The sequence below is a fragment of the Panthera onca genome, chromosome C2, assembly GCF_046562875.1.
Source record: "Panthera onca isolate mPanOnc1 chromosome C2, mPanOnc1 haplotype 2, whole genome shotgun sequence".
NCBI lineage: Eukaryota > Metazoa > Chordata > Mammalia > Carnivora > Felidae > Panthera > Panthera onca.
Window position 1 is genome coordinate 66262886 of NC_138347.1, and position 24017 is coordinate 66286902.

The 24017-nt window shown below is 43.7% G+C and overlaps 1 protein-coding gene and 1 long non-coding RNA gene across 3 annotated transcripts in view; one reads left to right on the forward strand and one right to left on the reverse strand.

The window, feature by feature from the left end:
• FSTL1 (follistatin like 1) overlaps nt 1–21968 on the reverse strand; it is a 59228-nt gene extending 37260 nt beyond the window's left edge. The window contains exons 1-2 of one of the 2 annotated variants that reach the window (XM_060639871.2): nt 21854–21968; nt 21641–21697 (exon numbers count right to left, since the gene is read on the reverse strand). In XM_060639871.2, coding sequence (XP_060495854.1) covers nt 21641–21697; nt 21854–21856 — 60 coding nt within the window. In that variant the 5' untranslated portion in view covers nt 21857–21968. The remainder of the gene's footprint in view (nt 1–21640; nt 21698–21853) is intronic. The other variant, XM_060639872.3, reaches the window with a different exon arrangement.
• Nucleotides 21969–22117: 149 nt separating this feature from the next.
• LOC132683669 (uncharacterized) lies at nt 22118–23661 on the forward strand. The gene is made up of 2 exons (XR_009612333.2): nt 22118–22522; nt 23500–23661. It is a non-coding gene; the product is annotated as an uncharacterized LOC132683669 (long non-coding RNA).
• Nucleotides 23662–24017: the final 356 nt, after the last annotated feature.

The window sequence follows — 24017 nt, forward strand, 5'->3', positions numbered from 1 at the left end:
CTCTTGAGGACCCTCCCCATCCAATTCCTCTTCACCCCCACTTCCTACACCCCAGATACACACCCAGAGCCATTCCAAATGCAGATGAAGCGCTCCCTTCAGATGGCATCTGAAGGAAGGAATTAAGGAGAAGTCAATTCTTGGGAGGATGTGTGCAGGTGATGATGTTCTCTGGGCAGTCTCTGGTCCCAGGAGCTTTCTATTTCTTAGTGTGGGGATCAGCAGGGGAAGCTGCAAGCTTACTTTACATATCACTAAGGAGTCTAGTTCCTGCATGAGGCGGATGCTGGGTGGGTACCACAGGACAAGTAGGGGTATGTGAGCTTGAGCAGAAGAATGTCTGCTCTTAGTAGGGCAACCAAACATTTTATCAGCCAAATTGGAATATTTTTGAAAGCAAAATGGGACCTTTAAAATAGACATACTTGGACAATAGGCATAAACTGTGACATCTGGTCACCTTAATTAACAGGCTACCTAAGGGGAAAAATTACTAGTTTTATTTACAGAGTGAAAATTCTAACCTGGTGTCTATGAGCCCCCAGAAGCCCAGCTACAGATTTGGGGACTTGATTTTCCTAGGACATAACCTAGGAAAGATGAGAAACTCAAAGAAAGTACTACTTTGGGCATGTGCTTCCCCCTTGCGACCTTAATCTCCCTTGATTCAACTGCCATATGAGGATGTTCGTGGGGTTCTGCTCTGCAAAGCTGGAGAACCTGGGCAAACAGAACCACTTTCCTTCAAAATCTTGGTCATTACAAATCCTTCCAACTGCTTCTCTAAAGAGAAAAACATTCATTTCACGCATTATTGCCAAAGAGAGATGATTCTCTATGGATTTATGGCAATAGTGTAGTCAATAGACTGGGATCATTCCACAGCAGAGAGACCTCATAAATCTCTGCCTGAAGAGGGGAGGTTTCCAGGTGTGTATTCTTACACATTCCTTAACAACTGAATCAAAAACAGTGGCTCAGGATTCTGTGGTCACAAAACCCAGAGAAGGTTTAAACTCTCCCAGGGAACCAGCAGAAATGACTGTATTTTAGGCAGAATATAACCAGCCCAGAAATTATGAGAATGTGGTTCAGCGACAGCTCAGTTACAAAACTGTGGAATGTTTAGAGGGTAAGGCCCACCCAGGGTGCATCCCCTAGTAGTTTCTCAGGGACTTTGGGAATCACAGCTATTTTATAAAGGTTCCTGGCAGCTACAGGACAAACGTGACTAGTAATGGTCCTCTTCTATCAACCTTGGCTCAAGGCTGGGAGCCACTGGGGCTATCTTGTCTTATTTGCCTGACCTAAATGCAGACAGGTCCTAGACAGTAGGGTGCAAATCTCTGAGCTTAATGTGGAGCTTCCCCAAGATTTCTGGGAGGCAATAAGGGGCTCCTTACTACCTGTAATCATCAATGAACAGCACTGCTCTCTGCTGGGTACATGTGCCGGGAAGTTTTGACATCCACTGCAGGTCCCCTGGATTTTAAGAGTCCAGTTTAGAGGAATATTAACCTTTCTGGAACAAATTAAGAACTACATAAAATCAGTGCTTTTGAAAAAAAGCAACACTGCAAACACAAGTTAATCTGTACTTCCTTAGCATTGTCCAAAGTAGAATTGGACAAAACCTATTTCCAAGCAAGTAACTGAACGACAAAATACCAAACATCAGGTTGGATGCTGGGGTCTCAAGGAAGAAAGCCACATGTCCTTAAGAAAGTCACATGATAGCACAGCCCATGTCCCTAAGCTGCTGACAGTTTAGATGAGGAGATGGGGCGCAAATACACGGAATTTTAATAACAACACAATCTAATAAGTAACAACTCCAGGCATTGGTGGAACTACATGTGATATACAGTTAAGTGACAAGTCTCTAAAGCAGCAGTGTCCAACAGAAATGTAATACCAGTCTCACAGAAGATTTGCAAATTTCGAGCAAAATTTTAGAAAGTCAGAAGAAACAATTATTTTAATAATTTGTTTTACTTAAGCCCATATAGCCAAAATATTACCATTTCAGCATGTAACCAATTAGTGAGACGTTTTACATGCTTTATTTCATATGCAGTTCGATACCTGGCATGCATTTTATACTTATAGCACATCTTAATGGGACTAGCCACACTGCAAGAGCTCAACATCTACTTGTGGCTGGTGGCTTTTCCTACTGAACAACCCAGCTCTAATAAGTTCCGAGTGCTGACATATTACTGAGGACTGAATTGAGGAGAGTTTAGGTAGAAAGAGTAAGACTCTCTTTAACGAGGAATGTCTTGTAAGTGGTGTATATAGTTGAAGTCAATGGATATCTGCATACCTGGGTAAGACAGCATGATGGGCTACATCTGGGACCAGGACAGTAAGGTAGTGAATAGCCAGTCCTTTGAAAATGGGCAGGCATCCTGGCTACTTAAGCTTAACTGACTCTGCTTTTAATGCCTATGGATGAGTCACTCGACCCTTCTAGCCTCTTTTATAAAATAAAGTATGTGCCACCTCCTTTTGTACTTTGTATGGCTTTGTATTTTGAAACTTCTCTTAATACTTACTTCTTTTTTCTTTTCTTCTTCTTCTTCTTTTTTTTTTTTTTGCATAAGAGACCATGGATAAATTTGGCAATGTAGTGTATGTTTCTCAAAACCTTTTTTTTTTTTTTTTTTTTTTGTTTTTTGGCTCAACTGCTACATGTTCTTGCTGTCAATTTTCAATAGTATTACACTTACACACACACACACACACACACACACACACACACACAATTTTAGTGCTTTGAGATTAAAGTCAACGAAAATATGCACATTCTATTCTTCTTGAGACATTCCTGCCTTGCATTCTTTCCCTGGAGCAGGGAAGTCACAGCTTGGGGGAAGGAGCTGTAAAACCTACTTGTGCTGGCCAATCAGGCTGTATCTGAAGCAGGGGGCCCACCAATGAGAGACTGCCAGGTATTCGACTCCACTGTAGCAAAGCTCCCTATTTTTGCAAAGATTAAAATCCTGCTAGACTTTCAAACTGTACCCACAATGTACAAAGACCTCCTTTTCTGTTCAATTTGTGTTCCCCCAAGGACTACATTAGAAACTCTACACAAAAACCTTAGTAGGTTAGTTGCTACAGATTATCATTTGCAATAAAAACACTAAGTATTATGTAGCAGTTTAGTTCTCAAAGCTCTGTTCTTCATTTTTAACTGATTAAACACGAGAGAAATGCCACATATTTAACTGCTTTTGGTTACCCTGACTGCACTGAAAAGTGGCCAACATACTCTGGAAGTCAAGAAACTGGTCTACGGTCAAGAGCAAGGGATTAGAGAATAAGGTGCAGGTAAGTAGGAGTGTCTACTCCCTAAGACCCGACCTACTGCTGATCACTGTGCCCTTGGTGGAGCCTTCCCCAGGATAAAAGATCCTCTGAGATCTAATGTGCAAATCCAATGACACTGTTTTGCCCATTCAAATGAACAGGGCACAGTTGCCATTCAAATGAGCAGGAGACAGAGCAAGAGCAGAAAGGATCCCAAAAAATAAAGGTCTCAGCATAGGTCTCAGCAAATGTTGAGGTCAGAAAACAAAGTGACCAGAGGCTTTGGGGCAAAGAACCACCGACAACAGAATTTAATTTAATGCTTTACTTTATATTCCTTGGGATATTAGTTTACTCTGGGAACGATGCCCAGTTAAATCAGAATTGCTGATCATGGAGGGAAAGAATAAAAACACTTACTATTCAGTAAGCCTCTGCTTATATTCCACCTTCACCTGGAGCTGAGAGAATCAGAATCCAGGTGTCAGACTAAGCAAGCCCAGCATTACTACCATGTCCAACGTTAAGCAAAGTGTTGATGAGCAGATGCTATCAACCATCTTCCCAGCTGCACAAATACTTACAGAATCTGACACGGAGATCAAAAATTACAGGCAGGATATCATGCATCTCCTCATATTATGTAGGAGATATTTGGATTCATTAATTAACCCATTTGACCAGTGGATCAATTCAACAAATATTTACTGAGCACCTGGTATCTGCTAAGTTCAGTTCTAGGTGCTTGGGATTCATTGGTAAATGAGATGGAGAAGGACTGTATCTTGAAGAAGTACATATTCTAGAGAGACGAGAGTGAAAAGAAACACAATGAACAAGGTCGTTTCAGATTGTGATGATTATTTAGAACATAGGATATGTTTGACAGACATCTAGGAGAGGGGGCACCCCTTAGACTGAGTGAGGGAACGCTCTCTTGAGCTGAGACCTAAGAATGAAAGGAGCAGTTCAGATAGCAGGAAAAAAAAGTGCAAAGGTTGTGAAGCAGGGCGAAATTTGTTATGTTTCTGGAACAGAAAAAGCCCAGTGTAGCTGCAACATAGGGTCTAGCAGGGAAAGCAGTGAGAGATTAGCTGGGAAAAGCAGGCAAAGCATGGTGCATGTATGACCTTGTACGCACTGATAACAACTTTGTATTTTATTCTTAATGAAATGGGGAACACTGGAGGGTTTTTACACAGTGATCAGATACGTGTTTCACAAAGATTGCCATATAAATTTTTTTTTTAACATTTATTTATTTTTGAGACAGAGAGAGACAGAGCATGAACGGGGGAGGGTCAGAGAGAGGGAGACACAGAATCTGAAATAGGCTCCAGGCTCTGAGCCGTCAGCACAGAGCCTGACGCGGGGCTCGAACCCACGGACAGTGAGATCGTGACCTGAGCCGAAGTCGGACGCTTAGCCGACTGAGCCACCCAGGTGCCCCAAAGATTGCCATATAAAGAAGTAGATGGAGAGAGGCGTGAAGGAAAAAGGGGTGAGCAGCTAAGAGGCTACTGCAATAGTCCGGGCACAAAATGATGGTGGCCTGAAGTAGGATGGTGGCAATGGAGACTGATAACAGTCAAAGAAGAGGTTATATATTCTGACAGTAGAGCCAGCAGGACTTGCTGATGGGCTGAGAATGGATAGGAAAAGTGAAAACTCCAGAAGAAGACTCCTGGGTACTTTGAGTTGATAATCAAAAAATACCCCAGCCAGATTTAGATAGATATGGACATGGCCATACCAGCATCCAGTATGGAGTCACTCCCAGAAGGATCTTCCCTTGGACTGGCCCTGGGGTCCAGATAGGTCCCATGCCTTCCCCATGCCTTCTCAGTGAAATTGCATTAGTTAGGAAGTGGGTTCAACAACCCACTAAGACCTGGAGTCAGGTGTAAATGGACTCTGCTTATGAAAATCTGTTCAGAACTGACCCATGTTTCCAAATTGTTCCATGGAACACAGCACTGAAATACTAATGGAATATTGGAAATGGTGTTCAATGGCAAAATGCCTGGGAAACACTGCTTATGATACTTTCCTCCTAGAAAAGAAAATAAATAATGCACATGAACATTGTAAGGTTCTAAAAAATCCTGCAACTAAAGAACCACTTAACCTAGCACATATATTAGCATCACTCAATACAGTTTGAGAAACATGGGTCTAGAATCTGTATGTCTCTCCCTGCAGTTTTCCTGTGCCTTAGAATTCAAGCAAAAACATCAAGAATAACAGCTACTATTTACTGAGCACTTACCTTGTGTAAGGTACTTTATATCATTATCACTCTTGCTATATACTCTATATACAGGTGCCGTTTTAATTTATAGCTTTTACATTATCATTTGTTCTTGTGAGTTTTGCCTACAGACCATATGTTCACTTCACAAAAGCAGACATATCTTCTCTGATTGTATAGATCAGCAGTGTTCATTCATAGTATTTCCTCATGTAGCACATAAGATAAAGACCAGAAATTCTCCACTTTATCGCCTCATACTCATTTACTTACCCCACTACAAGTAACAGTGAGAATTTCTTACCCTCATCACTGCCTCTCTCCTCTTCCTTCAGGCCTCCTCATCACTAGTTTCCTTCTTCCTATTTATTCCACTTATTTCTAAAACAAGAATTATTTGGGGGCAGTTCACATGCTTTGAACACTCTTGGGCTTAGAATTCCCTACTTTCTGTCTCCCTTTCAAAGAAAATATCATGATATTCAGAATATGGCTATTGTCACATCTAAACCTAGGGATTGGTAATCTAGAGCTCATTATTCTCAGCTGTCTGGACACACACACACACACACACACACACACACACACACACACACAGGCTCATTTCACCAACCTCAACAGAGAGAAGATTTTCTCCTGGAGAAACAATAGATCACTGGGAATGAGGAGGTCTTTACATTCCAGGCTACTGGAACATGAGTCATTACGGCTCTTAAATGACAGTGTGATTTATTTTACACTGGGCAAAATAATCGTAGCATTACGTAGAAAAATAACCCAATCACCAAATGAAATACAGCCACTGTGGAGGGTCGCAGCTCGCTCTCTAACCCACCAGCAATTCAATGATGCAACTTAAGCAAGAAATGAAGAGCCTTCTATTTGATCAAATATGTAAAGAAAATTAGAGAGAGGGGCGCCTGGGTGGCGCAGTCGGTTAAGCGTCCGACTTCAGCCAGGTCACGATCTCGCGGTCCGTGAGTTCGAGCCCCGCGTCAGGCTCTGGGCTGATGGCTCGGAGCCTGGAGCCTGTTTCCGATTCTGTGTCTCCCTCTCTCTCTGCCCCTCCCCCGTTCATGCTCTGTCTCTCTCTGTCCCAAAAATAAAAAAAAAAAAATAAAAAAAAAAAAGAAAATTAGAGAGAAATGAACTAAGCTGTAAAATGACCAACACAGTGGGCTTAACAATCTTCAAGCATTGGTGTCTTAGAGGATTTATTATCTTCATAGTTTTCTTAGTTTTGTCTAAGCAAACAGAGAGCCTAAATAGGGCAAGTGACAAACACAAAAAAACAACTTTTATAGTTTCTTATCCTCCAGGTTGTATTGCACATGGTTTTTTCTTTGATTTTTTTTACTGAAGTATAATTCACATACTAGTAGTTTTAGGTGTACATCATAGTGATTTGGTATTTTTTATATATTACAAAATAATCCCCATAATAAGTCTAGTTACCTATACATGTTCTTTTGCAGAAAACAAAGAAAAACACAGACTGTTGTCCAGTTATATCTCTCAGAGATAAAGCTGTTAACTTAGTAATTGTCCTTTAAACAATATGGCCCCCAAGTAGTTTAGGAAATTTATTAAGAAATAAATCTAGGGACGCCTGGGTGGCTCAGTTAAGCATATGACTCTTGATTTCAGCTCAGGTCATGATCTCATGGTTTGTGAAATGCAGCCCCACACATGGGGCTCTGTGCTGACGGGGTGAAACCTGCTTATGTTCTCTCTCCTCTCTGCCCCCCACCCCTGCTCATGCTCTCTCTTTCTCTCTCAAAAGATATAAACATTAAAAAAAAAAAAGGATTGCTGTTCATTCTTGAAAGAAAGAAAGAAAGAAAGAGAAAAAAAGAAAGAAAGAAAGAAAGAAAGAAAGAAAGAAAGAAAGAAAGAAAGACTGCAGTGAATACTGAATACTGAATATACCCAATGTTCAGCAAAGAAGACTTCAATGTCTGGCCTCTTTACTCAAAATACTTCCCAACCCCATTCTCCCTTCTAGTCCCATCCCCCCAAGAAAGGAAATTGAGAAACCTCTAATGAACTCACACCTGAAGTAGGTGTCCTTGTCCTGGAGTTTTCTTTGATCATTAGCCAGCCCTTAGTGCCATGCAGAAAATTACTCTTCTGTTGAACATGATGCAGACACCAATTAATGCATGGAGTGGAAAGCTTTACCCTAAAAATAAATAGCTAAACCAGGAAGTCTGCTTCTCTGCATGTGGCTGTTGGCAAGGCCAAGGCCACACAGGATAAGAAAGGAAAGAAAATAGAAAATGCCAAGGATAGAAGACTAGAGGAGGGGTGGGGGACAAAGCACAAATGGACTCACTCCTGAAAGATTCTTAAGAGTCTAAGGGAAAAGAAGTCAGCTGAATTCTCCTGCTTCTGACATAGACCTCAGCCTGACCCCAATTAATTGTAGCATCGTAATTTTGGCATACAGAGAAGACCCAAGGATAAGGATGTCCCTGGAGGAGTGAAACTAAGAATACCGAGCATTTGTGACACCTGCCTGCATCCCAAAGCAGGTTTTTGTGAGCTGAGGCGGGCTACCCCAGAAACCCCACCTGCGTCCTCCTTATAGGGACCTTGTCCATAAAGGGAACTCAAGTATGTCTGAGTCTGTGCCCAGTTTAATAGCTTTTAGCTGCTCTAACAGAAACTCTACACATCATCAATTTCTTACTGAAGTTTAGATGAGCCAAGTATCTAGTGAGAGTCACCAGAAATTTTTCTGTCTTTGCGTTCTTTATTTTATTTTTCTCTGTTGCAAATATGCCACAAACTTGGGTCCTTCCCCAGCACTGAAAATAGTTAGCCTAGCACTAACAGAAGACAGCAGGACATGCTAGCTATGGGATTTGAAAGGAAAAACATATCTCTTAGTTTTGGAATAAGGTAGGAAATGAATGAATGAACAAATGAATAAATGAATAACATGCACTGATAAAGTTAACACTCATTAAGAAGCTTCACAACCACAAAAATAAGCCCTCCTTATCACTATTTTCTATATGCCTTGGCTCAGAAAGGAATCAAGACAGTATAACACAGATCAAATACTGAACTAAATTAAAGGAAACAGTCACATTAAGGGAAGTTTAATAACATACATGCTTCTCTTCATTAGTTCCAATAGAAATTTGGGGTTTTTTGTGAGGGAAGTGTATTTGAGCTAAAGGTAGACAGTCATACTCTCCAAGTAGTGAAATCTAACTCAAGTAATGTCAATTAAGTAGCAAAATGTATGTGTGTGTCTGTGTATACAGGCTATTCTGGGGCACAGACAATTTTAATTCAATTCTGACACTTGTGTACAAGTAGATTTATGTGGAAAACCACAGGCAACATTGGGCGGCCCCATGCAGGACTGACAGTGGGTACAATGTAGCATACTGGGCTTCACTAGTGGTATTTAGGAATTGGAGTGCAGTTAAGATACTAAGCATTTAAGTGGAACTAAAACATCTGTGTTGGCCTCTGTTTCCTTACTGAGTTCACCCTTGCAAGTCACTTGATTTAACTGCTGAGGTCAAGGCCAAAGAGCAGTGCCCTCAGCTATAACAGCCCCAAACTGATTTGGAGAAAGGCATGGGGGCCAGGGCAGCAACTTCATCAATACCTGTTCAGGAAACCCAAGATTCTGGTCATGGGCCAGGTAGCACTGGTGACCCAGAAAGCAATATTAGGGTCCACACAGCATTTTCAGACAGTTATTTTTATAAGCCATTTCAATACTACATCATCATCATCATCATCATTATTTTAATTTTAGAGACAGAGAATACACACAAGTGGGAGAGGGGCAGAGGGAGAGAGAGAGAATCTTAAGCAGGCTCCACACTCACTGTGGCAGAGCCTGACGTGGGGCTCGATCCCATGGTTGTGAGATCCTGACCTGAGCAGAAATCAAGAGTCAGATGCCTAAACCAACTGAGCCACCCAGGCACCCCTGCATCGTTATTTTTAATTTATATTTAATTTCTATTTTAACTTATATTTACAAAGGTCAGAAGAAAGTTTTGTCTTTGTTTTTTTAATCAGTTCAATAAAAGCTCAAGTTGCACACTTTAGAATTCTGGGTTGTCTTCCTTTTTTAAAAAATTCTTCGCCCGACCCCAAAGAGACCCGGCATCCTTCATTTCTTGCCCAGTGTTGTTGAGCAGCTGGTTTCTGAAGTGGAAAATCAAGTGGTTCCTTTCTATAGAGTAAACAGCATTTGGGATTCCTGGGCATGCAGACTGCTTGGGTGCCACATGCTGTACTATTTATATTGCACTCCATATACGCAGGAGACAGTAAGACACACAAAATGCCAACTGCTTTTAGTCACTCTTTTCCCACTCCTGGGCCAGCTTCTCTTTTCAAACCGCTCCTCCTCGGGATCATCAATTAAGACAAGAGCTAATCAAATATCCTAACTCCATTAAGAGAATTTTGACAATCCAACCTAACATGTCTGCCTCCTTTCCTATGGATAGGATTTCTGGGCTGGGTTCCAGAGCTCACCTGCTCTAACCCCCGTATTTTCAAGATGAGGCGGCCGGTGACTTGCCCAAGTTCATACTACCAACGGAAGGCAAGAGGCTCAAAACCTGGGTGCCACTGTCTGTCGTGGGTTGTTCACTCCAGCCCATGTCTGGCCAAGAAGCGGAGGCTTGTTTGAAGCCAGCTCACATCAGGGATCTCTGTAAGCTCAGACACAGCTTCAGCCAGCACTGCTGGTACTTCCTCAACTGCGAACCTCTCCAGACAGCTGAAACCTGATGGTCTCATAAATTCACTCACTTGCTTCTTATGTGTGCGGCTCATGCCAGTCTCCCCGAGACAGTTTGAGGCCGACCAAGAAAACTGGGGAAGTGAGTGAGGAAAGGCAACCCAAGCGAGAGCTGCAGAACCGTGCAGATTGTGCTAAAAAGGCATAGTGCCAAGCAGACACTGTCTAGACTTTAACCGGCCCCTCCAGAGGGGGGTGCGGGAGGAGGGGGAGTGAGGCCAGAAAGCCTGCTTGCTTTTTGTTCAGCTAATTCAAACACATGACACCGCCTCTGACAGGCTCCAGGCTGGGAGTTCGCTCAGTCTAATAAGACATTTCTTCCTCAGGGCTGGAATTCAGCTGTGGGCTGAGGGAGGTTGTGCTAATCCAGCAATCAGGGAGAAGCTAGGAATGCTTTTCCTAATTCCTGAGGAATCACAGTTCCCAAACTAGATGGAGTTGGGCAACAGCCCAACGAAGCACATTTGTGGGCGCAAAAGAACAGGTTTTTTACATTTCTATTTGTATTAGCTAAATCCATGAGGAAAACCCACAAAAATACAGAACTGGCTTTTGATGGAGGCCTAATATGAAAAGTTTAGAAGACTCTGAATGATATCAATGTATAAAAGTACAGACGGAGAAATGGCCACTGTGGTCCAATAAGCATCACATATCTGAGAGAAAATGTTGGGTTTGGGGAACTCTGTGTCTCAGTTGGAAAGAAGGCGCCCGTCGTCTGGGTGGACAGACAAGCTCCATGCCAGGGCTCATTGAGTGCAGGATGCAGTCAGCCCCAGTGGTCCCCTTGGCCAGCTGCACTGGTACAGTAGACAGTCTGAACAACCATACACAACAACTCAGCTGGAGTTTTTTTAGAGCTGTCTTTCAATCTGGTCTTACTCAATGTGGAACATCTGAATGCATCTGAAGATGTGAATGCATCCGAAGGACAAAAAACCTGCCTTCAAACATCCCCTGAGTCACTGAACACAAAGCTGCAAGTGCTGTAATGTCAGAGAAGCAGCTGAACCTGAACCAAGTTGAGATCAGATGCCTATCTATGTGGCCAAAATGACTAGGCCTGGTCATTTTTTTTGGGGGGGGGGTTGTTTTCAAAGTCACTTTCAGAAATAAGACACAATGGGCCTGGAACACACAGCCTTTGCTTTGAGAGCTGAAGTCTGGGTTTGTATCCTGGCTTTACTCTTTACTAGGTGGCTGATTTTGAGTAACCAACTGTATCCTCTCAGCTTGGGTTTCTTCATTGCTAAAATGAAGAGTGTAGTAACTTCTCAGGTTGTGAGAATTAAATACGAGAAGGCTCTTGTCTTCTCCTCCTGCTGTTGTCTGGCTACTACTCATTTTTCAGGGCGCAGATTGTGGAGGCCTCTTGGAGGCCTTCCCAGACCCCCCAGTGCTGGCATGGGTTCTCAGGCCTGTCCTGGCACTTACCACACCGGATCACTCTGAGCCTCTGCTCCTGTCTCCCTTCCTCACTGGACTGCAGGCCCCTTAGGAACAGGGTCTATGTCTTAGTCACCAGCACTAACTTAGTGCCTGACAGAGAACAGGTTTGTGATAGTTCTTACTTTCATTCCTTGAGTTAACTTTGTGAAATTTTACTTGATCCTAAATGAGTGAAGCAAAATACTGTGTGAAAACTTTGGGGAGCTTTTTCTCCACATAGATGTGAACCTGGTGGTCCGGGGGGGAGGGGGGAGTGTTGGCAGCTCCTAATGTGGCACCAACACTCCAGGATGACCTCTCTTCAATGGTGGAGGAGGAAGCTGAGAGAGACAAGAAGGGAGAAGGGAAAGACACAGAGGAGAGCAAGGGGCAGCACGGGGAGCAACAAAGACCTGGCTCTGGGGCCTGGGATCAGTGGCCATGTGAGGGTGCAGTCAGGGCTGGCCACCAGACACAGCAGTACCCAGCGGAGGACTCAAGGTTTGTGTGCCAAACACCCAGAGCGTTGCCTTGGTTCCCAGAGGGACAAATCCCAGCCTGCTCCAGGCATACTTCCCTACCCTGTCTTTGAGAGTATTTATTTTTCAAACAGTGAAAGCAAAGGGTTCTACTCCTTTGCGTGATCATATGTTCCAAATCCCAAATTTAGAACTTATGGCCCAGTAACAGGCATGCTATGGGGACGACAGCAAGAATAGACAAAAATGACCATCCCCCCCAAAAAACCCAAGATATCCGGTGGCCACCTCCGTATCTAAGAAGGAGAGACAGAGGGGAGAGAAAAACTGAATGTGGAAAAATTCCAAGAGCTAGCTAGCTAGCTATTTATTTAAATGTTTATTTATTTTTGAGAGAGAGAGAGAGAGCAGAGGAGGGGCAGAGAGAGAGGAAGACACAGAATCTGAAGCAGGCTCCAGCCTCTGAGCTGTCAGCACAGAGCCCAATGCAGGGCTCAACCCCATGAACTGTGAGATCATGACCTGAGCTGGTCAGAGGCTTAACCAACTGAACCACTCAGGCGCTCCTCCAAGAACTTTATACCCTCTTTTCTTTGCTTTTTCTCCCTCTTTTTCCCTTTTTGGTTCTCTCCCTCATTTACTGTCTTTAGGGAGAACTTATGCTACTTTGCACAGCCCACTGCCTGTGCAATGGGAGGGGCTCAACGAGGACCTAATTCTCTTTCTGCAGGAATGATAAGGTTCTGACTTCATAGAACTGACAGTATCTAGAAGTTTGAAAGCAAGATTGGCTCAGTAGAAGCAAGAGTTCTGATATGAATTCTGGGCGTCAAAGCCTCCACTGAAATAAATATCCATAGCCTAGTTGTCTTTTTTTTTTTTTTTTTTTTTTTTTTTTTTTTTTTTTTGAGAAAGAGGGAGAACAGAGAGGAAGAGAAAAAAAGAATCCCAAGCAGTCTGGACATTCAGCGTGGAATCCTACATGAGGCTTGATCTCAAGAAAATGAGATCATGACCTGAGCTGAAATCAAGAGTCAGACATTCAACTGACTGAGCCATCCAGGTGTCATTTAAAAAGGTGATCCTTAATCTCTGGAGAGTAAAAGAGGCAAGGAGAGTTCTGTAAGCCACGGATGTGCATGTGCACACCTACACCCACACCCCATGGGTTTTGGAGCTCTTCCAATAAATAGATACCACTAGGATGATAATAATAGCTAACACTGTACTCTTATGTGCTGAGCCACTCTTCTAACTGCTTTACATGTAATAACTCATTCAATTCTCACAAGTAACCTATGGAGTAAATACCCTGTAGTATGCCCTTTTTATAGATAAGGATACAGGCCCAGAGAGGTTAAGCAAGTTTCTCAAGATCACAGGGCTAGTAATGGTAGTGCTAGGATTTAAATTTGGGTAATCTAGCTCCAAGGTCTTAGCACTTAACCATTATGCTACACCTCCTCTCAAGGATAAACATAGTAACAGCCTGAGCCAGCACACAGGTTGTACAAATACACACAATGCCTAGTAGATGTTAGTATGTAAGTTGAGAATTCTCTTGTTGAAGTCATTACAGAGTCAAAAACATTCTTTCTCAGTGCCTACTAGGGGCTGCTAAGAGGCACTTTATTGTGTTTCATGTTGACTATGTTTCATGAGTAGAGGAAACCTTTTCCAGTTTCCATTGGTTAGAAAGACAGAGAGATGGCCATTATTCCCATTTTACAGATGAGGAAAATAAGCTCAGGGAGGTTAAGTTACTTGCACAAAGCCTCAAAGCTAGACAAGGGCAGAATTCAAACCCAGCCCATTACCCAAAGCCCTTGCTCTTAACTGAAGCTGCAAGTCAGAGACAGTAGGTGGCTTAAAAAAGGTAACATCATCAAGAAAGGGGTGGAGCAAGACTTTGAAGTCAAGGACTCTCATTATTTTATAACATCTTTCTTAATAATGAGAAGGTGCTTGTAACAGGGTCTGTGTAAAAGATAAAACTTGGAAACACCCAGATATGGCAAACAAGAGAAGAGAATGAAGGAACTCAGTGGAAGGGTTGAGTGACCTGAATATGGGAAACAAGAGAAAAGCATCAGCACTCCGTGAACAGACACAATTTCCACACAAAAAGCTGCCACCTTCTGGATAGGTTGGTTGAGTGGTCAAGGTAGACAGGCTGAAAATGGGACCAGCAACTCAAGTGGAGTCTCTCAAGTTCTGAGAAGGCATCCATCCCTATGCCGCATTTCAGGGTTTTCTGAACCAGCAGCAAGAGGTGAGGAAGGGAGTGAAAATTTCTGTGAGAGCCATAAATCTGGGCCCTAAATTTGGCCAGGTCCTTTTGAGCTGCACAGGAGCTATGGTGGTAGTGACTCCTTCAGAACAGGGACCTCCATGGTATTGCCTTTTAGTTCCACACTATTCTCAATAGCAGCATATGTGCAAAGGGATTGGGATAATGTCTGGAACTTCAGTAGATCAATAATTTATACTCATTGACTATCACCAAAGGACAGAATGAAAGACTGTGCAGAAAAGACAAATTTTGCCTCAGACACAAAAATTTTAAGTCTTGAATGACATAAAAAGTAAAGACAAAGAGCCACTTTCTTTCTATCAATTCAAGCCAATATCCCATGACACACATATGTATAAATGAGCCTGCAACATGTCATGGTTTTTGCCATGTGTCACACGACTTGTTTTGGCAACAGTTTACCTGGTCAAAAATAGTGTCCAGGATTATTCAGGGAACATTTGAAGGGTCATAAATTTCAGACTTAATCCTGGGAATGGCTTATTGGTGATGGCTTCCAAATGAGCACATAAAAAGTCTGTGAAAGATTTCATTGAAATCCTCCAACCACAGCAGAAAATGCAGATTTATAGGATATATTTTGTACTCCAACTACCCAAAGAGCTTTCTATTAGCAAGTTACTGCCAGATGGCTGCTAATGCAGGAACTGTTATCTATGACAGCAGCAGCTCTTAGAGAGCCTTAGCAAGAACAACTGTTTACTCCATCAGAACAGCCAAGAAAATTCTCATTATCATATTCTTGTTGATGGCCAACATTAGAGGGTTTGGCTCACTTTAAGGTGTTGGAATTTGTCTAAAGAAGTTAAAAGCTTGGGCCAGGAATAAAGTGCTGTGTGTGTGTGTGTGTGTGTGTGTGTGTGTGTGTGTGTGATTTCATTTATTCGCTACCCTAGTCATACCACCTATTACCCCATGTTGTCTTTGTTTCACATAGTCCTGAACTCTGCCTTTTAATCACCTTAATTTTGTTTAAAGATATACCAGTGTTTGTCAGATTGGATAGACTTTTCCAGAAGTAGTGGCAAATATCTTTTATCTCACATGCAGACTAATTGCTAGTGGCTACCCAGAACATTGCTGAGGATTTTCAAACCTCTTCCAGACTCAGAAGGACAGAATCCTATGATTGATTAGCAATGTCTGTCATGGGGAAAGGAGGGGGTAGTGGTGATGTGTTTGCCATGCTTGTCCCATTACTGCATGCCGTTTATCTCGTAGTGTTACCTCATACTTATTTTTATTGCCTACAGTGTTTAGTAGGCTCACCACATACATTTGTTGATTGATTTTGATAGTTTCTCTGAAAGAAGGGATGCAGGGCTGATTTATCTTTAGGTGGTGGAATTATGGTTGATTTTATTGTTTGTTCTCATCTTTTCCATATTCTCTAAGCTTTTTATGAGCATATTATCTTTTCATATTTTATCAGAAAATAGCTCAACATGTTTATTTAAATAAAAGAGCATATATTAGGACGGTAAATTCCTCCTGAAAAAAGGAAAGGGATCACAAGAATCCTCAAGATGGATTTTAAGATTTTGTTACACTTCTCTGTACACAGTTGTGAGAATAAGGCACAGAGTGGAGGGCGTTCTGCTTTTTAAATTAAATCACAATCATTTGCCAGAGCTTTAAAAATTTTTGTAAACATAACTTTTAGTGGCACATATTGTTGTTAACTCTTAACTCTTCCCCTACTGTTGGATATGTAGTAAATTTTAAGTATTAGCCATCATAAATAATGTAATAGACATCTTATGTAGTCCCTTTGAAAGTAATAATGGCCAGGGCAAAGTGATCAAAAAGAACTATTTGAGTTTCTTTCCTTGATTTAGTTTCTCAGTGTAGATTATATTGAGCCCTGGAATATCCATCTACAAAATAGTCAAGTCAGCTCCCCTAAAGCTGATCCAAAGTCTGCTAAAATGGATTAATGTTAAAAAAGACTGTATTTAACTGTGTTTGCTATATGTCCTTATAGTTAACAAGAAAATCAATTTTCTGCTATAAACACTGCTAACTATAAGCTAAAATGCTTAAAATAATATCCAAATTGCAATCATCATATGGAGAGGGTTAATTTACTTTTTCATTACTTATTAAAGGTTTATTGTTGAAACATAAGTTAAAAGCTTGCCAAATGTTACTGGGCCAGACATGAAGAGAGTACACTAATTAAATGATGATCCCTGAGTGATAAAATGTAACTCTGATCGTATCTACTCCTCACTTTTTTCATTGTAACTGCTTCCACACACCAGGAGTTCACAGCCTCCTCTCTGCACCAACTTCCTCAGCCTTGATTGGGTCCTAGCTATATGGGTATATCCAGATGTAAGAGTTCATCAAACTCTACGTTAAAGATTTGTGCATTGTGCTAATGTAAAAATACTTTAAAAATCAAGGGAAGCCCTATGCTAATATAAAAAAGCAATAATTATAATTGTACAGATACTTGTTCATCATATAGTTATAATAATATTACAACTGCCACAGTTTAAGGCATCTGGCCCATCATTAGACTGTAATGAGGGCAGAGACCATGTCTTGCACTTTATGCATGACTCGGCCCTGTGTGTAGGGCATGCTCGGCCTGTGGGGATACTGCCTGATGGGCCCTGTGAAGAGAAGACCCATGCTGTCGATGACTCAACCCTAGAGAACCGCCCCCCGCCCCCACGCCAAAGTTACAGGCACCAGGAGATGGCACCTTACAGAAAATTATGCATTTGACCTATAGGACATTAAAAACCTGGCTTTACAAAATGAATCCATCTAAGTGTAAGGTATTTTTCAACCCTACAATATCTGGTGTCATTATGTTAATTCTATTTGTGGCTGCTAGAAATTCTGTCTCGATGTCCGGTTACTTGAAGAGTAGGAAAACAAATACTGACATTTTCAATTCATGATATGCGACCACTGGTATTTACAGTCCATCCTTTACTTTCTCTATTCTCCTAGAAACACATCATTCTAACTCACTGACTTTGAAGACTTTATTTTCTTCTCTGGGACATTACATCCACTGCAGCCCATGCCTCCTGATCTCCACCTCACAGTTCTTCCCCAGTTAGCTCCTCTGAGCCTGGGAAGGGACTCGCGCTTTCCATCACCCAATCCAGGGACCTCTATGGGAAATGAATATGTCCTCCTTCTAAAGACATTTTCGGTGGCCAGGGGCTCAGTTTGCAGGGTGCTTGCCCATCTGTTTTGACTATTCAAGCAGAGTCCCTGCTATGTTTTAACAGTCTAATTTCCAATAGTGGTCTTTAGAATCACAGCAAGTAGTTTATTTGCCAATGAATAAGGAAACAAGATATTATTTTAGTGCTTAATGTGCAAGATGGATATTAAAATCGTAGTTCTGCTGCAGCTCCAAGAAGCAGTCAGAGGATGTGGGCCAGACTGTAGGCCTCCCTAAATCCACCATTAGGATAATTCTGAAGGATACAGAGGAGATCCCACATCAGCCAATAAAACCCCTGGTGGTTGATTAACTTGCATTTTGATAATAGGGTATAAATGAGAAATCTGGCATCAGAGGGACAATGACCTAATAATCTTCTCATCCATCTGTGTAATTGTTATTATTTTTACTATTATCTTAAGTGATATATTCGCAGTTCATGGGTCAAGTTTTTCCCTACTGAAATGAGCATTCTGATCTGTGAATGAGTCCCCCGTACATGTGACTTATCATGATGAATTTATAGACCTGGAATGCTGGCAATCAGAGTGCAAGCAGAGATTACCACCATAAACACACAGAGTGGAAGTGTGCTTAGGTGCTCACTAACGCTGTCTTTCAGGAGCAGGCAGTTGGGCCACAGGACTCCCTCCAGCCTGCCATGTTAGACTCAGACCCACCTATTCAGAGTCAAGGGCACATGCCCTAATGCCTGGATTGTCAAACTTTCCCGGTCTCCATCAACACCTCTCTGAACTGTTAGAATTCTCAGTGGGAGGGGGATAGGTGAGGAAGAATGAATGAGCCCACACAGCCCCCTCTCAACAGAATCTAAAAAAGGGGTAGCTGTGTAATTGTCAGTTGAAGCACTCCCTCAAGCTGCCTTGACCCATCCCCCCCATTCCTCATCCATACAGATGTTAATGTATAGTCTTCAACAGACTTGTGCCACACTCCCCACCATCCCCTCAAACAGAAATAAAAAGAAGCACAGAAGTGAGCTCATGTGGATGGGGCAGAATTTTGTGGGAGGCTGCTAAAAGGAATAAGGGTATTAAGACAAGAAGAAAGTAAGAATGAGAGGAAGCAATAAAAAAAAAAAAAAAAAAAAAAAGTGGTGCCAAGTAAGAAACCATGGAAGACATTCAAAATATAACACTTTCCTTAATGAGATTTGTTAATAGTTTCTTGAATCTAGCCAAACAGGATTTATAGACTGGCATTAATAATGATGACAACCACCTTTTCCCAAATCTGGGACACCTCTAGTTCTGGAGGTCTACTACTGCAAAGGCTTGGCTTTTTGTAATATCAATATGATTTGTAAGGTAATCACATTTAAAAAAAAATATATGTTGAGTTGAATAATTATACTTGTATTAAACCAAAAAGCACCAAGAAACTAAGTTTATTTTCTAAATGTCATTTTTTAAAAATTCAACAATATTTGTACAATGTTAGCCCTAAAGTCTACTAAAGTGGATTCATGTCAACAAAGGCTGTAAATATCATTAATTTGCTATATGTTTGCTATATGTTGTTATAGCTAGCAAGGAAAAAAATTCTATTGCAAGCAGAATTACACAGTAAAATGCTTAAAATAATAAATAAATTGCTAGGGTTATTTTACCTTTTTATTAATAATTAAAGGTATATTATTATTAAACACAGGTTAAAAACTTGCCATGTGTTACTCAGGCCAGACATCAAGAGATTGGATTGATTAAAAAATAATCCTTAAGAGTCTGGAGCCAAGAAATGCAAACTGGATCATACTTACTCCTCACTGCTCAGGTACCGAGTTCACAGCCTGCTTTCTGCACCAACTCTCAGTTTTCATGCCTCAGCACTTCTTGATTTTAGCTGGGAATTTGGTGGGAGTACTCTTTGCTCTTCCACCTCAAGCAGGAAATTGCTGCTGGGGGAGCTTCCTATGAGAGCAAAGCTTTGCCTTGCAATGTTCCTGAGGGGGAGGGGCGTAGCACAGGCTGCCTAGAATAGATCCTGGACCTTGGGCCACACAGCCTTCAGCCTTCAGTCTTGTGGTCTGGGAACCAACAGCCTCATCATACCTCACATCTGCATTCCAGTTCACTGAATGATTTCACACACTAACTGGCAATTCTAAGCCTGGCCATAAAACCAACCAGGGATTCACTTCATCCATCATTGGGCTGCAGCTGCCTTTTGAGGGCCACAGCAGGGATGGAAGGGTGTTCCTTAACTAGGGTTAAATCAGCCAGTGAAGACAGATCCTCCCTCAAATTCAAACCCTGGAAGACAAAATGCAGGAGAAGCAGATCTGGTGTTCAAGATGGGCCCCCAAACATTGAGGGAACTAGATTTAGATCCTTCTTCAGAAATAACTAGCCATGTGACCTTGAGTAGGTTACCTAATCTCCTAAACCTGATTCCTCCTCTATAAAATAGGGTTAACAACGATGACCTTATTAAGGTTGGGGAAGATTTAAAAGAAATGATGCATGTAGCCCAATGTGTGCTGTGTAAGAGGCACACCAAACATGAACTCCTTTTGTGGGATAGAGGTTAAGAACCTGGGGTATGATGCCAGACTATCTGGGTTCAAATCCCTATCCCTACCATCTAACAACTTAGGGCACTGGATAAATTATGTAACCTCTGACTCAGTTTTCCCATCATTAAAATGGGGTTTTATTATAACACAAAGTAGATATCCAGTAAACAGGAGCTATTTTTTTTGTTTGTTTGTTTGTTATTTCATTGTGAGTAAAAACAGCTTGGGTTTCCAGTGCAACCTATAGAAAATTAAGTGAGAGTTTAATGTATGTGTATTTTTTTTTTTTAATCATGAAGACCTTGCATACTTTTATGATTTTTTTCTGGGCAGACTCAAGTTATGATGCTAAGGGTGGGGCTAAACTGTAATATGAAGAAAAAAATTCAAAGAGGGAGAATAACCACCCACCAGGGAGCTATTTCTTTTGTAATGTACATTCCATTTCTTCTCCCTCATGCTTTTTAATTCCTTCCACATTTCCTGCCATAATTATCAAATGTTTGGTTTCTGACCTCACTGTTTGAGAGACTAGAGCCCAGGGAATTTGGAATTGTTTATTTTCTGTCCATAAACCTTTGAGTTAATGGAGGGGCTTGTGAGTGAAGGGTTTGTTGGTTTGTTTGTAGTGTCTCAGGAAGGTCACTGGAGTTGAAAGGAAAACATTACCAAAAAAGTGCTGAAATACTTTGACTGGAAACGCGGAGCCCCCAAAGAGCAGAGCAATGGATCTCTTACACTTGCGCAACGCTGGATTAAGGGAAAATTGAGACTTTTAAAGGCCGTTATATAGCCCTGATATGAACACAAAATCCGAGAGGACTTTACAAAGAAAGAAAAAAAAAATGCTGGTAATCATGAACTTACTTTATAAAAAAGATTTTAAAAAAAAGGGCTCTCCGCCCTAAAAGAAGAATCTCTGGAGACTCCCCCCGCCCCTTTCCCCAAGGAGTCAGCCTTGGAAGCAAAAAGCCCCCAACTATTCTCAATTTCCTTTCAAGTGAAGGAAAGAACTCAAAGGCGCCTTTTTGAACTCGGCTGCTGCTCTTGTCGCCGCCTCCGTCCCAATCCACCCAGCTCGTCCTCTCTCCCCCCGCCCCACTCTCCCTCCATATTAGCCGCGGTGGGGCTCCCGCTTACGGCCCAAACTACTTTTCCTGATTTGGAGGTTTAAGTTTCGTTAAGTAGCATTTCTGCTCGGAGCGCCCCCCTCACCCCACGCATGGAAACTCCCAGTCCCACCCCGGGAGAACATCCCCAAGACGCACTCCCCGCCCGCCAGGCGCGCACACCCAAGTGGCCTCGGATCCCGAGTTCGGACCTCCTCGGCCGCTCACCTACCTCGGCGTGGACCCAGGCGACCGCCACCAGCGCGAGCGCGAGCCAGCGTGTCCACATCTGCGGAAGAGAGAAGAGCGAGGCTGAAGGCGCCGGGCCCCGCGCCCACCCCGGAAACTTCTCCGGGTCCCGCAGAGTCGCCCCCTCCGCCCGTCCACCCTCGGGCGCCCGGAGGGGTCGGGCCACCGCGCCCCGCGCCGCGCGCCCAGCTCTCACCATGGTCTGGTCCCGGTCTCCGGAGGGCGCGGGGCAGGGCGGCTGCAGCGAGCTCTAAGGGAAGGTGGGAGCTCCGCCGATCGGCAGCCTCGGAGGAAATCCGACCTGCGCTCGCCGCCCCTTAAGACCCCTCCTTCCCCGACTGCCTGCCCCCCAGCTCCTCCCCATTCTCCTCCCCTTCTGCAGCAGCTGCCCCCGTGGCTCGCGGCTCCCGGCTCCGCTCCGTCCTCCCCGCCCCTCGCTCTGGGGAGCCCGCGTGCGTCCCGGCGCCACCCGAACCCCTCTCCCTCTGGCCCCCAGGACGTGGGGGCAGAGGCAGAGAGGGGGCGTCCGGGGGGAAGCTGTAACAAAGGCGGAGAGGGGTGGGGGGCCGAAACCCCACCCCCGGGAGGGGCTGTAGGCTTGCGGCAGCTCTGGCGGGCCGTGGGCGCGGGCTGCGGCGGTGGCCAGGTGGGCGGTGCTGCGGAGGGCTCACGGCCGGTTCCAGGGCGGGAACCTGGAGGAAAAGGCGCCCTGCGGCCTGGGGAGCCGGAGCCGCCCCCTCTCCCCCCGCCCCACGACTGATGGAGAGAGAGCCAGAGGTGCGGAGGGACCCTTACGGGCCCAGGGACCAGGGACTCGCGGCAGGCAGAGAGAGTGCGAGGAAGTGGGCGCAGGGCCCAGAACACGGTCAGCCTGGGGAAGGCTGCTTTGGGTTCAACTGTGGATTTCCTGGGGGAGAGGTGGCAGCCGCCCTGCTCTGCTAAAAAGATCCTTAATCCAGCGTTTGCCAGCAGCGTCATCCCGTCCTCCCCTCTGGTCCAGGAATGGTGTCCCCCTCCTCTTTTCCGCCCCCCTCCCCTTGCTCCCACACCTGTGCCCTTGTTCCCAGCCCTGTCATCCCAAGTCCCCTCCCTGTTCATACTTCCCATCTCCACCAACTTCTTCCGAAGGGCCTTCAAATGTACACTGCCTCCTTGAAGGTGTTGACTCCCCAAACTCCCAGCTGCGGCCCCTTTCCTACCTTATGTCTGGTGTCCCTGGTGCTGAGAAGCAAATCCACTTGACGCCTCAGCTTTAACGTGCCGAAGGCTGAGCCCCACTTCCTATCAGTAACCAGGCCTGCTCATCTATCTGTTTCAGAGCAGCGCCATCCAAACGTTTCCCCTCTTCCCAGACCCCGGTTTCCTCCGAGGTCTGGCAGTTTTCCCTTTGAGATCTCACGTGCATCTCTTTACTGCCACTCACATTGCCACTTCCCTAGGCCAGACCTCCTCTTCCCTCTCTGGGGAAATCTGGAAACCACCTCTGGTTGCTTTCCAGCTCCAGGCTCTCCTCCCCTAGTCTCCACTGCAATGCATTGCCATATTTTCACTACCTGATTTAAACTCTGTCCTCCTTAGGCTCTTCCCCTCCTCAGAAACTCTCAGCGCTCTTCACCCACATCGCATCCAAGCTCTCTCCCTTCCATGTAGGTCTTCCATTAGTGGGACCAACCTATTTATGTAACCTTACTTCAACTACTTCTTATACTCCCTTTGCTGGAATCAGGCCAGTATTCTCATTGTCCTCTGAACTTTTCATATTCTTTCTTCTACCATGGCTTGTTGAGAGCCTACTGTTGTGGTTTTAGGGGGTTTCAGATAACACCCATATTCCCCATACAGGTTCACAATCCATTGAGGTAGCCACTGGAGTCCGACTGAAGGGAGGAAAATATCAACTTTGTCCCGGGCAGGCACTAGAATGGTGGCCATGCCTTTAGATCTGCCAGGACAATGGACCTGCATGTACTTCACCCCAGAATTAAATAAAATATGTTAAACGGCTCTCTTAGTACTTGGCAGTCATAAGCAGAATTGGACAATTTGCTTGTGTAACCTTGGGAAGCCAGACCTGTCCCCCACACCCCCTCAATGATTGATAGAGGGCCAATCTATCAATGCAGAGAGTCCCCTCTTGTGAAAAACTGCTTTTGTAAAATTGACTGCAGTTTTACAGTTTCTGGAAAAGCAGAAAACACATGATTTCTAGGACAGGCCAGCTCCCCCAACTTGAGGGGTCACGGCGACACATATATCATTCCTCTTTGAAGCTCACCAGATAACTCATTCCTGCTTCCTTGGTATGGAAATAGGAGATGTAGGGAATAGATGTCTCCCCACCCTCTGTCCTGGTCTCTGTG